This window comes from Cetorhinus maximus, chromosome 12 (genome assembly GCF_964194155.1).
Source record: "Cetorhinus maximus chromosome 12, sCetMax3.hap1.1, whole genome shotgun sequence".
Lineage (NCBI taxonomy): Eukaryota > Metazoa > Chordata > Chondrichthyes > Lamniformes > Cetorhinidae > Cetorhinus > Cetorhinus maximus.
Genome location: NC_135890.1, coordinates 68,635,595 through 68,649,922, shown reverse-complemented (window position 1 = coordinate 68,649,922; position 14,328 = coordinate 68,635,595). Strand labels below are relative to the sequence as shown.

The 14,328-nt window shown below is 46.5% G+C and overlaps 1 protein-coding gene across 1 annotated transcript in view; it reads right to left on the bottom strand.

The window, feature by feature from the left end:
* Positions 1-10,487, bottom strand: part of LOC144687983 (glutathione S-transferase theta-1-like) — a 14,049-nt gene extending 3,562 nt beyond the window's left edge. Inside the window, exons 1-4 of the mRNA XM_078554643.1 lie at positions 10,346-10,487; positions 9,543-9,630; positions 6,454-6,604; positions 2-115 (exon numbers count right to left, since the gene is read on the bottom strand). Coding sequence (XP_078410769.1) covers positions 2-115; positions 6,454-6,604; positions 9,543-9,630; positions 10,346-10,457 — 465 coding nt within the window. The 5' untranslated portion in view covers positions 10,458-10,487. The remainder of the gene's footprint in view (position 1; positions 116-6,453; positions 6,605-9,542; positions 9,631-10,345) is intronic.
* Between the last annotated feature and the right edge of the window lie 3,841 nt (positions 10,488-14,328).

Here is a 14,328-nt window from a genome sequence, read left to right as displayed (position 1 = left end):
GTTTGTCCTGAAGGAACTTGTCTTCAAAGATCTGGATTGATTTTCGCAGATCCTCCAGGGCCTCGTCCATTCTGTCCTTGGGAATTGGCTTCCCAGTTAAAGCTGGCAACAGGCTCTAGGATAAAACACATGAGGAGAGGTCAGCAGTCCAAGGTGCAATCACAGGAGGTAAGACACAGCCTTGAGGAACCTTAACACAGCAAAAGGCTGAATTCGGGCATTGGAATTGTGTTCAGTGAGTCTTCTAGCTCACTCACATTTTGCAAGTGTCCTTTAGAATATAACTGCTAAAAATATCCCTTTACTGTTGGTGTCTGCATGTCACTCTCCCTGGTCTGATTCTCCTCTCTCACTGGCTGTGGTATCAACATCCAACAAACATTCCCTCCATCTTGATCTCCTTGAAGCCCAACGGAATAACTACTCCCTCTCTCTGTACCTCTGTTGGCCAGAAATGATCATCTCCAAAGGCCAACAAATATCTCCTCTTACTCTCTGAAACCCACTAAACAGTCCCTCTCCCACTAAACAGCCTCTTCCCCACTAAACATCCCATCCTCCAATAATCATCCCCTGATAAACAATCCCTCTTTCCCAATAAACATTCCCTTCTAATAAACATCCTGTCCTTTCCCCAATAAAAATCCCCTCCTCCCCAATAAAAATCCCGTGCTTTCCCCAATAATTATTCCTCCCCAGTGTACAGTCATTCCCTCCTACGAGTGATCCCTCCTCCAATAAATGGTCACTCCCCAAAATGCATTATGTTACCTGCAATGAGCAAAGTTCCCCGCAACGTGTGACCAGTCCAATTAATGATCCCTTCCATTAATAACATCAGTCTCCCAGTGAGAAGCTCCACCCCAACAATCAGCCCCTCCTTCATTGAACAGGGCCTCCCCTGATGACTGACCCCTCCTTCACTGAATGGCATCTCCCCAATGAATAGCCCCATCCACCAATTAACAGATCTTCCTCTATTAAATGACAACTCCCTCCAATAAACAGCTCCTCCTCTCAGTGAATGACACCTCCCTCAATGATGGGCCCTCCCTCAATGATGGCCCCTCCCTCAATGCTTGACCCCTCCTTCAATGATGGTCCCTCCCTCAATGCTTGACCCCTCCTTCAATGATGGTCCCTCCCTCAATGCTTGACCCCTCCTTCAATGATGGCCCCTCCCTCAATGCCTGACCTCTCCTTCAATGATGGCCCCTCCCTCAATGCCTGACCTCTCCTTCAATGATAGCCCCGTCCCTCAATGCCTGACCCCTCTTCTTTATACTGAGTGGTGAGGCAGTGTGATTCACTTCTAGGGTTAAAGGTTGAGAGGCTGTAGTAATTATGTTTTTATTTAATGTGCAATGTACCTTTAAGAATAATATGTGTTACGAGAGATCACATGATCTGTAGTAACCAGTAGGAGAGTAGTGTGGGCTGCCTCAGCAGTCCGTGTAGAGATGGAGTTGGAGTTGAAAGCACACATGTAGTTGCTGCTGAGTATATTATAAATAAACTTTAAGTTTCCACCCAAGAAGTGTCTGCAGATCAACACTATCACTAATAGTACAACTCGGCCACCCTACAACAAACTGGCAACAAGGATAAAAACAGGATTGAACAGAAGAAATCAAGTTAGAAAGAAATTGGCACTGTACATCACTCGGTGATTGGAAGTAGCAAGCTCCGTTAGAATTGAAGAAGTAATCCCCTCTCAAAATGCCACAACTTAGGAGAATTGATCCTTTTGAACCTGCCACAGGTGATTGGTCTCAATACATGGAATGCCTCGCATTCCTTTTTCAAACGAACGAGATTACGGGGGAAGAGAAGAGGTGAGCGATCCTCTTGAGCACTTGTGGGAGTAAAATCTACAGCTTGATTCAAAGTTTGATGGCACCCAGTGCCTCAGATTTGAAGATTTTCAATGAGTTGGTGGACCTCGTGAAGGGTCATTTTCAACCAAAGCCCTCAGTCACGATGCAAAGGTTCAGGTTTAATTTGTGAAAAAGAGCCCCAGGTGAGACAATTGCATGCTATGTGGTAAATTTGAAGCAGCTAATGGAACATTGTGAGTTTGCTACGACTCTGAACGACATGCTCAGAGATTGTTTAGTGTGTGGTGTGAAAGAGGACACTATTCAGAAAAGATTATTTTCCAAAGTGAATCTGAATTTCAAGAAGGTGCTAGAGAGAGTGCTGGCCATGGAAAGCACTGTAAGAGATTGAAAAGCAATACAGGGTGCGCAAAATGGCGCCGTCCTCCACATCGGGCAGGAAACCTCAGCCGAAAGTGGCGGGAAAAAGTGAGACTCTGCCGAGAAGCAGGAAGAATAAAGAAAAATAACTTTGCAGCAAAATCAAAGAATAATTTTAATAGAGGTGGAAACAAGCAGTCTTTTAGCGATTGGCAGTTTAAAAAAATCGAATGCTTCTATTGTCACAGAAATGGACATATGATGAGACAATGCAAAGAAAGATTCAAGCAGGCTTGTAAACAAAAGAAGAAGCCCAATGAAATCTACAATGTAGAAGAGCCTGAAACAATGCATTCTGACATTTACTCATTGTTTAATCTGAAAGTTGGAAAGACAGAACCAATATTTGTCACAGTGAAAGTAAATGGCAAACCAGTTAGAATGGAAGTAGACATGGGAGCTTCCACTACTGTAATTGGGGAACATACCTTTAGATATTTGAATAATGGTGAACATCAATTAAGTTTAGGAGAAACAGGCACCAAGCTAAAGGTGTATACAGGTGAAGACATTCAAGTAAAAAGCATAAGCTGAGTAACTGTCCATTATGGAAGCCAATCAGCAAAGCTACTGGTGTTAGCATTGACAGGCAGAGGACCAAGCCTTCTCGGGTGAAATTGGCTAAGGGAAATCAACCTTGACTGGCCACTGAGAAGCTGGAAGTGTTCCTGTTTTGAAAAAAGTGTATGTAAAGACTCAACAACCTGAAGAAATGCAGACTGTCTTAAACCTGGAAGAACAGCAGAAGAAACTCAGAGACCCTACTTGATGACAGAGTTTGAGACAAAATGAACAACCTTCAAAGGAAGAAAGAAAACCTGTGAAAGACCTTCACAAATACAAGATACCCTCAGGTCAAAGTTGTACCTCTGGAAAAGTGTGAAGAGAAACAGAAAGAATTCAGCACCTCCCTGAACAAACTGAAGAATCAGTTGGCAGAGAAGACACAACAATGTTCAATTTTCCAGAGGCAGCAAACAAATATAAAATAGAGACGGGAGAGCTGAAGAATCAGCTAAATGAAGCCAAAGAAACTTTGGAAGCAAAAGTCACAGAATTTCCCAAGAAGCAGACAGATAATGAAATTTTGGGAGACTCAGCCACTAAGCTCTGAGTTGGGCGTGCATCTGAGAGAAGTCTGGCCAGTAGTGAAGTCAAAAAGAAGGCCGAGATTAAAGTCTGTGCTAGAAAGAAAAGTGCATGTTCCAAGTGAGGAAAGTAATTTATTTGGGTCACCGGGTAGATTCACAGGGCCTCCACCTGGTGGAAGAGAAAGTGAGAGCCATAAGAGAGGCACCTGCGCCAAAGAATGCCTCAGAGTTCAAATCATTCCTAGGAATGATTGACTATTATGGGTGATTCTTATCCAATTTATCTACAGTGCTGGCCCCCCTGCATTCTCTACTCAAAAAGAACCAATGTTGTTGGTCTTGGGAGGCACCCCAGAAAGAAGTTTACATAAAGATGAAACAATTGTTGCACTCGTCCAATCCATTAGTGCATTATGACCAGACAAAAGAATTGGTGCTGACATGTGACGCATCTCCCTATGGAATGGGAGCAGCGCTCTCTCATCGGATGGACGATAGCACGGAACGGCCAATAGGTTATGTATCAAGGATGTTCACCCCAGCAGAAAAGAGATACTCGCAGATAGAAAAAGGCCTGTCCATCATCTTTGGTGTCAAGAAATTTCACCAAAATGTACACAGCCACCATTTTACAATCACTTCAGGCCACAAACCATTGCTAGGATTGTTTAGTGAGGACAAGGCCATACCACCCATAGCGTCAGCAAGAATACAATGATGGGCTTTAATTCTGGCAGCATACAAATACACTTTCGTACATAGGCCTGGCAACCAAATCACAATTCCAATGTACTTACTCGTTTGCCTTTACAAGAAAATGATGAGCACGTCCCAGTTCCTCAGGAACTTGCCTTATTGTTAAATTTCTTAGATTCCTCGCTGATATGCGCTCGACAGATCAGAGACTGGACGTCAGGACCCAGTCCTATCTCAGGTACGAGATTAAGTGCTACACGGTTGGCCTCAGGAGCCCGTACCTGACAAAATGAAACCGTACTTCAACAGAAGACATGAAATAACCAGCCAGGATGGCATCTTATTGTGGGGAGCATGAGTGATAGTTCCTCCAAAGAGAAGGGAGCCATTGCTAATTGAACTACACAGCGCACATCCAGGAATTTCCCGAATGAAGACCATAGCACGCAGCTATCTATGGTGGCCTGGGATGGATGGCAAAATAGAGAGTTTAGTAAAGCCCTGTGTGCAATGTCAGCAACTGCAAAAGTTGCCAGTGACAGCTCCATTACACCTATGGGAGTGGCCAGGTAGACCCTGGGTGCGGTTACACATTTGCTACGTTGGACCTTTCCTGGGAACAATGTTTCTGCTCATTGTTGATATCCAATCAAAATGGTTGGATGTATGTGAGGTGAAGCCACCAACGTCGGCCACTACAGTTGAGAAACAACATCAGAGTTTTGCCATTCACGGACAACCAGAAGTAGTCGTTTCCGATAATGGCACGGCATTTACAAGTGCTGAGTTTCAACAGTTTATCAGCCCCAACTGTATCACTCATGTGAAAACTACACCGTACTACCCTTCCTCAAACAGTCTGGCCGAAAGGGCAATTCAAACGTTCAAGGCAGGCAAGAAAACACTATCTGGTGAATCCTTGGCAACCAAGCCAGCACGCTTTCTATTTCATTACAGGACCACCCCTCACACAACAACACGCGTCCCACCTGCGGAGTTATTGTTGAAACGCTGTCTCAGGATGAGATTGAGTTTAATAATGCCGAATTTAGAGGGGAAGGTGGAAAGGAGTCAGGGAAGTGAGAAAACTAGACACGACTGGCGTAGTTGTGAGAGGAGATTTACCGTGTGAGAGCCGGTATACGTGAAGAATTTTGGGGAAGGGCCAAAGTGGTTACCGGGTGAAATAAGTGCGGTGACTGGATGTCTATCTTACCACATGGAGGTGGGAGGCCGGATCATCCATAAACATGTGGACCATTTAAGGAAGAGAGACACAAATCACCAAGTTTTGGTTCTACCAGTGAACATGACCAGGTCTGCGTTTCCTGTTGAAGATACTCTACCCAGGACAGACATGTCTGATGTTCCTGTAAGAGTTGAGGATACAGAACTGCAAGTGCCACCGAAGCACCTGATGTTCAGGCAACTCCGGAAAAGGGGGTTCCTGACAAAGAATCTGAAGTTGTGGAGCTGCGACGTTCCACACATACCAGGAAACCACCTGAAAGACTGAACTTGTAAATTCCTCACCCAGTGTAAATATTATGTTGTCTTGAAAAATATGTTCTTGTAAATATATGTATATCCGAATTGTAGGGGGAGGAGTGTAATAATTATGGTTTTATTTAATGCACAATGTACCTTTTAAGAATAATGCTTGTTAGGGAAGATCACATGATCTGTAGTAACAAATAGGAGAGTAGTGTAGACTACCTCAGCAGTCAATGAGGAGATAGAGTTGGAGTTGAAAGCACAGGTGTAGTTGCTGCTGAGTATATTATAAATAAACTTAATGTTTCCACCCAAGAAGTGTCTGCGGATCAACTCTAAAATTAATAATACAACTTGGCCATCCTATGACAGAGGGAATCTATATTAAGATTCAAAATCAGATTGAAGAGTTGGATAAGGAAAATGTTGTCGATGAGACACAGGAGCAGTGAGTAAATATGATTAGAAACGTTTGCTCGTGAGGAGGATAAATGCCAACAACACTACAACAACTTCCATTCACAGAGCTCCATTAATGTAATAAAACAGCCCAAGGTGTTTTATAGTGAACATTATGGGACAAAGATTGACACCAAATCATGCAAGGCAGCATGTGTCGAAAATCTGGATCAAAGAAGAATGTTTTAAGGAGAGTTGTTGAGAGATGTTGAGACTCGGAGAGGTTTAGGGAAGGAATTTGAGAGCTTGGGGCTCGGCAGCTGAAGGTACAGCCACCAATGCTGGGTGAAGGAAATGAGGAATTCACAAAATGCCAAACAGGGCAGGGAGTCGTTTCAGAGAATAATGGAGGCCGGGAATAATTCCTGAGAGAGGAATTTAAAACTGGCTGCTTTGTGGATGAGGATTGAATCGATACTTTTCTAGAAATGTAGCAAGAAAATTGCTGACTTTACCCTGAACTTGAAAATCCTGGCTGCCTGATACCGAATGGTGGTGTGCTGCCAGGCTAGATATTCATCCACTCGAGCCCGTTTCTGGAGGTCAGCCGGGTACCAGTGGTCAGGGGCCTGGTATTTAAATGCCAGATATTTCAGAATCGCCACACTGTAAGAGAAAGAATTAGAGTCACTCTCCCTTTGACTCACCCTGCGTCAGACTCACCCTCCTTCAGTGCCACCCTCCTTCAGTGCCACCCTCCTTCAGTGCCACCCTCCTTCAGTGCCACCCTCCTTCAGTGCCACCCTCCTTCAGTGCCACCCTCCTTCAGTGCCACCCTCCTTCAGTGCCACCCTCCTTCAGTGCCACCCTCCTTCAGTGCCACCCTCCTTCAGTGCCACGCTCCATCCAGTGACTCCCCTGCACACCACCCCCCCCCCCTCCCCCCCCGCCCAAAGCACCCAGTACCAGCCCAGGTCATTGTCTCTATTCACTCACTCTCACTATGCTGTGTTAGCTCTGCAGTTGGATCTCTTTCTTCTGACCTTGTTTCTCTCTCATGCCTAAGGGTGGATAGGAGGTTGTGAATAATGTTTGTATGGTGCTGAGGGTTCTTATTTTCTGATTATCCTCAGTGTTTCCCTCTGCTTTTGGTTCTTAAAGTCCCAATCCACACCACACATCTCCCAACCCTATTCCATTAATCTTGAACACTTCTATGAAATCTCCCCTCAACCTTCATTTCTCCATGGAGGACGATACAGATTATCTAAACTCTCAACATTACTGAGGTCCCCAATCCCATGTACTATTCTGGTACATCTCCCCCACTTGCTCTCTAAGACACTGACATCCTTCCTTTCGCATAGAACATTAAACTAAGCCCTGTCTGCCCTCTCAGGTAGGTGTAAAAGTATTGAAGTATTTTGAAGAAGAGGAAGGGAGTTCTGCCTGGTATCCCAGCCAATAATTATCCTTCAACCAACATCGTTAAAGCAAATTGTCTGATCATTTCTCTCCTTGAATTTGAGGGATCTTGCTGTGTACAGATTCAGTGCCACGTTTCCTACATTACAACACGACTACACTTCTCACAAACTTTTCATTGGCGGCAAAATGCTTTGGGATATCCTGAGGCTCTGAAATGAGCTGTTGAAATGCTGCTCTTTCTTTCTTTCTTTCTGGCACAGAGGGCTGACCCACTCGAGCATGAAATAGCACCTGAGGTCAGTGCCTGTGTGAGGGCTTGCAGGTCCAAGCACAACCCCAGGAACCCCTGATTCTGTCCCTGGAACTGCCTGTCCATGAGAGTCGCCACTCTCACAATGGAGGAGGCAGTGCACTCAGCCATGATGGTCAATGCTGTGCTCACGCTCCACATGGACTCCTCGATCACGGAGACCATGGCACACAGACCCTCATGGATCTCCGCCAGATCCTCCCGCACATCCCACTGGACATCTGACATCTGCCACCTAATGGGTGAGTCCAGAGGCACATCATCTGCTTTTGACTCAGCATCGTCCTGGTCTCCAGCAGCCCTCCGACTGCTGGCGCCCTGGGCACTCTCTGCCTCCGCCTGCACCTGAAGTGAGTATGGAGTGCCCTCGCCGATGTACACCAACGTTCTAGCTGCCGATCCAACATCCCCTGAGGTGCTGGCATCTGTGCTGATGCCTGGTTCAGAGAGCGGGTGTGACGCAGGTGCATATGGAGCCTGGTGGTCCTCTGGCATCAGGGGTGGCCCCTCGGGGTCCAGAGAGTGAGTGCAAGCTGGTGAATCTAAGGGAGAAGAAGGACATGTCACTAGTTAAAGTTATCACACTGTCACTGTACATGCCAGGCACCCTGGTGAGACAATGAGATCTGCATCATGGTGCCATTGTACATTCCAATGATCAACATAGACTCCAGGTTTGAGGCTCCCATCAGTGAAGGGACTACACTAGAATGGTTGCACAATCCGAAACTCTCACCTCTGTGCACTGCACTCTTACCTTCATCTGGCACCCCCTCCTCTCCACACCTGGCTGCACGTGGAATGTGCGGGCTCTCTAGCTCTAGGGCGTCCTGCTCAAACCTGGTCAGCAGCAGCAGGTTGGGCGTGGCCTCCAACTGCATGTGACCTCTCTGATTGGTTATGGTTTGTCTTCTCCTGAAAGGGCAGAGGAGCATTGAATCGTCCACTCTCTACTTGCAGCGCCATCGCAGCCTGGCCAACCCCAGCTGAGGAACACCTCGCAGGGCACATCCAAGTCATGGCCCTCGAGCTGCAAGGCACTCAGTCCAAGCAGCCAGGGCTCACCCCCTTGGCCAGCTCCAGCGTGGTTGACAGTTGGCGCTCAGACTCTAACACCCCTGAGGTCCATGAGGGGATGGCCAGACCTTAACACATCTGCACACTGACCCATGCCAACATGGTACTCACCCTTCCTGAGTGCAGCAGGTCATTGAAGCACTTCCAGCGCTGCACCATGTCATGATTGCTGACTGGCACTGCCACCTCCTTGTGAACCGCGTTGGCCTCCTCCTCCCATCTCTGGGGACAAGGGTGTCCCTCCTGGCAGCCACCTCCTCCAGGATGATCGCGAGGCACTCATCAGAAAAGCGGGGGTCCAAGTGCCCACCCACCCTGCCCTCCTGCCTGGCATCTCCAGCCACACTCAACTCCATCACTTGAGTTTGCTAACACACAACAGACGTTTTTCCGTGGCAGCCTCCCAGGGGCTGCCTGTGACATGTTTAAACTGGCTGCCATTGGTCCCGGGGGCCGACAAGCCCCCGCCCCTGCTTAGCTCTTCCCAGCCAGTGGGGAGCGCTGTTTCACGCTGGGCTCGCCGGTGTGAAATGTGGTTGGGGGTGGAATGTGGGTAGCGGCTATTTTCCTGGCCAATCCCAGGCCCCCGCCAACTGCGCCTGCCCACCAAACTCAAAATTCTGCCCATAATGTCTATCCAAGGCAGCTTCACTTCCTCAGTTGCTCTGGTACAATAACCTTCATTAATTGACAAAAAAAAAACTTCCCCTTTTTCTCATCACCCACAAAGCCCTCTCCTTGGTCTGCACAGACTCTGTTTAGAGTTTGAGATTATCAGCATGCGCTCACCTCTCGCCCAGGGTGAAGTCTCCATCCTTTATCGCTGGCACCAGTCTCAGAGCATTAACTTTTCCAAATTCCTCACTGAACTGCTGACCTGCAGACAACACAAGAACATAAGAAACAGGACTTAGCATTGATCAGATATCACACTATGGTCACAGAATGGCACCACATATATCTAATTAAAGGCCTGATAGGTGGCAGAGGAAAGAGGAACGGTAAGAGGAGGAAAGGGCGAGAGGAAGAGGGAGAAAGGGAGAGAGGGAGAGGGAGAAAGGGCGAGAGGGAGAGGCGAGAGGGGGAAGGGAGAGAGGGATGTGGGAGAGAGGGTGACAGGGAGAGAAGGTGACTGGGAGAGAGGGAGAGGTGAGGAGAGGGACAGATGGAGAGAGGGTGACATGACAGGGGGAAGGAGAGACGAGAGGCAGGAGCTAAGGAAAGGGAAGAGGGAGAGGGGAGGGGGAGAGGGAGAGGGGAGAGGGAGAGGGGAGAGGGAGAGGGGAGAGGGGAAGGGGAGAGGAAGAAAAATGAATAATTATAAGTTCAAAGTGCAAACAAACTTTAGCAGACAGCAGACAGCCGTCTGATGGTGCCCAGTGGGGAATGTCCATTTGGCTGGCAGGGAGGCACCTGGAGCTGGTGACAGCTCAGCCCAGCTCAGCCTCCTGGACAGACACAGGTTCCTGGGACTACATGAGCCTGAAGGAAGCCACATGTTAATAATGTTTCTGCTTTTATTTCAAGTGTTATTAAATGGCAGACGGTAGACAGTAGTGTAAACTGAGTCCTGACATTCCACTGACCCTTACCTGCTAACAGATCAATAAACTTAAACTCAAACACAATGTTGTTCTTCTTGGCAAAAATGTAGACAGCTCGGCAGGGCTGAGAGAGGAGATCCAAGTACAGCTCCAGGCCCATTTTGTTCTTTAGACTTTTCAGAGTAACAGGACTAGAGGTATCGGTGGCACAGCCTTTGCTTATGTAAGGTCAATCCCTCCCCCTATTCCCAGGGAAACAATGGTTAGAGTCCAAAGATCAAGTGATATTAATCAATGAGGGAGTGTGTGTGTGTGTTCACTAAAGGAGTTCAAGTTGCTGTGGCAACATACACTTTGACACACCTGTTGTAGTCTGGGGTTATGGATTGTGACACTAATCAGCTACTGATTTATGTCTGCACTCTAATCAACTACAGAAGCTATCACAGCTGCTGAACACAGCCCTTCACTTCTGACAACCAACACTTCAACTACAAGCTACGGGCCTGCGATGATATCTTAAAGGACTAAACTGAATCTCACCTTTATCTGGTTTTAATCTTTGTGTCTGTATTTCAGTTAATATCTGTATTACTTTTACTTAAATAACTTACAGCAGTAGTTTGGTAATAAACTAATATTTATCTTGTTTAAGGATAAAGCTTCTCTGCTGGGCTTTTAAAAATTCAACCACACACATTAAAAAGAGGCGACACACACACATACTCACAGACACACACACAGTCATAGACACAGATACACATACACTCACAGACACACACACACACACACTCACAGACATACACACAGGCACACACAGACGCAGACATACACACACTCGCAGACACACAAATACACACGCACTCACAGACACACACACACACACACACACTCACAGACACACACACACACACAGACATACACACACTCAGACACAGTCACACACACACTCACACACACACACACACACGCGCACACAGACACACACAGGCACTCACAGACACACACAGACACAGACACACTCGCAGACACACACAGACACAGACACACACACTCACAGACACACACTCACACACACAAACACACACACTTACACTCACACACACACATACGCAAATTCTTAGCTCACAGACCACTTTGAGAGAACGTCTTTTATGTGGCCATGACACATTTAATAACAAAGACCCTCTGTTGATATCTGCCTGCTCAGCTATAGAGGTGAGGGCACAGTTCTGGACTTAGTTTTAGGGAATGGCGTTGGACAGGTGGAAGCAGTATCAGTTGGAGAGCACTTCGGTGGAAGTGATCATAATTCAGTTAGATTTAGGATTGTTATGGAAAAGGATAAAAGTAGACCAGGAATAAAAGTCCTCAGTTGTGGAAAAGCTAATTTTACTAGGCCAGGATGTGAGTTAGCTAAAGTGAACTGGAAACAGCTACTTGAAGGTAAATCAGTGTGAGATCAGTGGGAGGCATTCAAGGAAGAAATAGTAAGGGTTCAGAGCCAATATTTTCCCTTAAAAAGGGGGGTCAGACTAACAAATCCAGAGCCACCTGGATGTCGAGGGGCTTAAGGGAAAAAGGGAAGCTTATGATCAATACAGAGGGCTTAATCCTGAAGAAAACTTAGAGAAGAATAAACAATGTAGGGAAGAAATTAAAAATTAACATTTCAAAGAGGAGAAAGTGATAGACCAAGTAATTAGAGACCAGTCAGTCACTGGGGGAACTTTATTAGAAAAATTCTGAGGGACAGGATAAATCTTGATATGGAGAGACACAGATTGATCAAGGACAATCAGCATGGATTTGTTAAGGTAAGGTCGTGTCTGACTAACAATTGAATTTTTTGAGAAGATAACAGGAAGGGTTAATGAGGGTCATGTATTTGATGCAGTCTGTGTGGGTTTTAGCAAGGCTTTTGATAAGGTCCCACATGGCAGACTGATCAGAACAGCAAAGCCCATAGGATCGAAGGGCAAATGGCAAGTTGGACCCAAAATTAGATCAGAGACGGGAGGTAATGGTCAATGGGTGTTTTTGTGACTGAATTTTGTGTTTTTGTGGCTGTTTCCAGTGGTAATCCACAGGGCTCAGTGCTAGGTCCCTTGCTTTTTGTGATATACAGGTGCAGTGCCTCAAATCTGGCTATCCAAGAACTGGCAATGGCAAAAACCAGACATTTTTTCAAGCTGAAATGCATAAATTTTAATTATTATTAGAGGAATAAAATATTGGGCTAGGTGCTGCGTTGTTGCAGTGTTACGCTGACTAGTTATTCGCTTTGCACATCTGCTTTTCCTATGCTTCAAGTGGTTGGAGTGACCCTTGACCTGACCCGACCCAAACTGACCAACTCGAAAACTGGCAAGATCCAAAATCTGGCATCAACTCAACCTGATGTCGTCGATTTTGAGACACTGTATATCACCGATTTGGACCTGAATGTAAGGGGTATGCTTAAGAAGTTTGCAGATGATACAAAAATTGGCCGTGTGATTGATAACAATAGCAAAACTGGAATCAATGGAATCAGGGGGAAAACTTTCCACTGGTTGGAGCCATACTTAGCACAAAGGAAGATGGTTGTGGTTGTTGGAGGTCAATCATCTCAGCTCCAGGACATCACTGCAGGAGTTCCTCAGGGTAGTGTCCTCGGCCCAGCCATCCTCAGCTGCTTCATCAATGACCTTCCTTCCATCATAAGGAAAGAAGTGGGGATATTCACTGATGATTGCACAATGTTCAGCACTATTCACAACTCCTCAGATACTGAAGCAGTCCATGTCCAAATGTAGCAAGACCTGGACAAGGTCCAGGCTTGGGCTGACAAGTGGCAAGTAACATTTGTGCCCCATGAGTGACAGGCAATGACCATCTCCAACAAGAGAGAGTTCAACCATCACCCCTTGATGTTCAATGGCATTATCATCACTGAATCCCCCACTATCAATATCCAGGGGTTAGCATTGACCAGAAACTGAACTGGACTAGCCATATAAATACTGTGGCTACAATAGCAGGTCAGAGGCTAGGAATCGTGCGACAAGTAACTCACCTCCTGACTCCCCAAAGCCTGTCCACCATCCACAAGGCACACGTCAGGAATGTGATGGAATACTCCCCACTTGCCTGGATGATTGCAGCTCCAACAACACTCAAGAAGCTTGACATCGTCCAGGACAAAGCAGCCCGCTTGTTTGATACCCCATCCACCAATATTCACTTCCTCCACCACCGACGCACAGTAGCAGCAGTGTGTACCATCTACAACTCACAAAGTCTCCTTAGACAGCACCTTCCAAACCCACGACCATTACGATCTAGAAGGACAAGGGCAGCAGGCACATGGGAACACCACCACCTGGAAGTTCCCTCCAAGCCACTCACCATCCTGACTTGGAAATATATCACCGTTCCTTTACAGTCACTGGGTCAAAATCCTGGAACTCCGTCCCTAACAGCACTGTGGGTGTACCTACACCACATGGACTGCAGCAGTTCAAGAAGGCAGCTCACCATCACCTTCTCAAAGGCAATTGGTGATGGGCAATAAATGCTGGCCCAGCCAGCGATGCCCACATCACATTAATGAATAAATCAAAATAATGAGTTGCAAGGAGGGACTCATTCCCCTTGGTTGGCACCGTCCATAACCAAAGGATATAGATTTTGGGTAAGAGGTAGGAGGTTTAGAAGGAATTCAAGGAGAAATCTTTTTCACCAAGAGGGTGATGGAGGTCTGGGCATGCACTTGGATATGCCATACTCTATAATGCTACAGAGGAAGATCTGAAATGTGGAATAAGGATGACTACTTGTTGGCCGACATGGGCTCAATGGGTCAAATGGCCTCCTTGCGTGTTGTTAGCTGCTATGGTTCTATGGTTTCCTTGACACAGAAGTATCTATCGCTGAAATTTTGTGATAACAGAGAGTGATGGGGAGGTCAGAGTTCACTCTCTGTGTCGCCAACTCTGCTCGACTTGTGCCCGGGCACCTCACTGAAGAGAAACTCAAGGGCTTGTCGC